The 2,318-nt window shown below is 53.9% G+C and overlaps 1 protein-coding gene across 1 annotated transcript in view; it reads right to left on the bottom strand.

Moving 5' to 3' along the window:
- Positions 1-1,541, bottom strand: part of LOC112548805 (zinc finger protein RFP-like) — an 84,870-nt gene extending 83,329 nt beyond the window's left edge. The window contains exon 1 of the mRNA XM_025195525.1: positions 14-1,541. Within this exon, the coding sequence (XP_025051310.1) occupies positions 14-433 (420 nt within the window). The 5' untranslated portion in view covers positions 434-1,541. The remainder of the gene's footprint in view (positions 1-13) is intronic.
- Positions 1,542-2,318: the final 777 nt, after the last annotated feature.

Below are 2,318 nucleotides of genomic sequence, written 5' to 3'. Positions count from 1 at the left end.
CGCACGCCCGTACCTTGCACTGCTGCGCAGCCTCCTGGATGGGAGCTGCGGGGTGAGCTCGGTGCGCCCGGGACTCCCGGCAGATCACGCACATCAGGACCTGGTCTGTCTCGCAGAAGAGCTTCAGAGCCTCCCCGTGCTGCTCGCACACCATCTTGCCCCCGGCTCCCTCCGCTGACCCCACGCTCAGGCCCTTGACCACTTCGACTACATTCGCCAGCTGCCTGTTTGGGCCCAGGAGCCTCTGGGCAAAGGTCTGTCTGCACTGGGGGCAGGTGACGTCCGTCTCGGCCCCCTCCCAGCACTGGGCGATGCAGGCTCGGCAGAAGTTGTGCCCGCAGCCCACGATCATCACCGGGTCCCTGAACAACTCCAGGCAGACGGAGCAGGTCGCCTCGTCCCGGAGGCTTTGTACAGCGCTCGCCGCGGCCATGGCTGTGAGACGGGAGGGCACGGGGTACTTTCACTTTCCTGAGCTCAGGGCTGGGCTCACCCTGGGCCGTTTCCTTCCTGCGAAATAACGGCACAGATGCTGAGCTGGGAGGAGCCGGGGTCAAGATCCAGCGCTGGGATCGGGGGGGATCTGGTAACCCTTCGTGGAGCAGCAGCTCGCCACAACTCCAATGAAAACAGCAGAAAAAGGGTTGGAAGCCACTTCACAACAATTCAACACACCCAGCATTTCTCCCTGCGTCTGCTGTCAGCCAAGAGCTTTTCAGAGCTGTCAGGACTGTTATTTGGGGCTGAGACCTGCCTAAAGAGCTTTTCCCCACCTATTTAGTTGGTACAATAAAAGATATCACATCTACCCAAAGAAACCGTGCCTGCCTATGTCCTTAAACCAATACGGCTACAATCAACAACCCTAAAAACTCAGGCTCTCCTGAAAGTGTTCAGTTTTCCAGGCTGGGGGAAGGGGCAAGGGAGGGGAGATATAAAAGAAAAAAAGAAAGAAAAATAATCCAGCCCTCCCCTCCATTGAATCTAATTTCTCATGTTTCATTTCAAAGCTCTTCAATGGCAAGGGCTGCTCCAGACCTGACCCTGCGCCTGCGGGGAGCCTGGTGCGTCCCCCCTGAGAGGAACCGTGCGGTTCTCCTCTCCCGCCGGGGCAGGGCCAGCGTCACCCCACGGTGCCTGCACGGGACCAGGGCGCTGCCAGCCTTCACTGCCACAGGTTATTCAGTCTCTGCCCAGGGACTCTGCCAGCTCCCCACAGTCCCAGGTCTGGCTGCATGTCCTCAACCCCAGGATTTCGTCAGGCGGTTGCAGGCACCTGCTAAAACATGCATTTCTCCTTCCCTTGTGGCATCCCTAATTCCACACACTTGGTCAGGATTTCACTGACCTGCAGGTTTTGCCCTTCCTCAAGCTCAAACATGTTGTCAGTGCCCAGAGCCTCCTGCCCAACACAACAGCTTGCAGAAATACAGATGACTTCCCACTGCGGGGTTTGATCTCTGCCCTGCTAGCCCCTCAATACCGTTCAAATCTCTGTTCAAGCATTTCCCATTCCCCACATTTTCTCTGCCAGAAGCAGACCAGGCAGACACTGCTCCCATCCCGTTTAGTTTCCTAGTCCCCCTTAGGCCGCCCAGGGACTCTCCTATGGCTGGAGCTGTGACCCCAGATCTGCATTGTCCTGCTGTTGTCCCCAAAGGACAGTGTGAGTTTGTGCCCGGTGCGCTTTTGCCAATAAACACACAGGGGTGGAGGATCCAACTTAATCTTTATTGTTTCAAGTCTGCGCAGAGAGGGGTGCTTGGCGATCATTCGCAAAGCAAGCACCACCTCATTTGGCTTGCTTCAGCCTTATATAGCTTTCTCCCACTTAACACGCTGTACCGTTACTATTGGCTGCCTTTTCTTAGCCCATGCGCATATTACCTTAGCCACAGAACATGTCCGTACTTGTCTAGGCTTGCCTACGTGGCATTTCTTTCCCAGCGGGCAAGCATTTCTTAACATACATATACCACACCCCTGCCAGCACCAGCAAGCTGCCTTAAGTATTCAGTTAGATATAATTTGCAAAAGCTAGATATACCATAAAAAAAGACTACATCAAATCCCCGCTTCGAGGCTATGACCCTATGAAATGGGACCATAGTCCTCGACCATTTCTTTTAGCCTCAAAAACCGTTTTGCGTCTTCTCGATTCTTCTGGATTGGATCCATGACTGAAGGTTTCATGAACATCACTCGGTTGACAGGGGTAGGTATCAACTTCTTGAGTGAGTCACAGCACATAGGTACACATTGCACTCCACAACAGATCATTAGGAAAATACATATACCTGCTACAATTAAAAGGAACA

The sequence above is a fragment of the Alligator sinensis genome, unplaced genomic scaffold (assembly GCF_000455745.1).
Source record: "Alligator sinensis unplaced genomic scaffold, ASM45574v1 scaffold1734_1, whole genome shotgun sequence".
Taxonomy (NCBI): Eukaryota; Metazoa; Chordata; order Crocodylia; family Alligatoridae; genus Alligator; species Alligator sinensis.
This window is presented reverse-complemented; position numbering and strand designations above follow the sequence as displayed.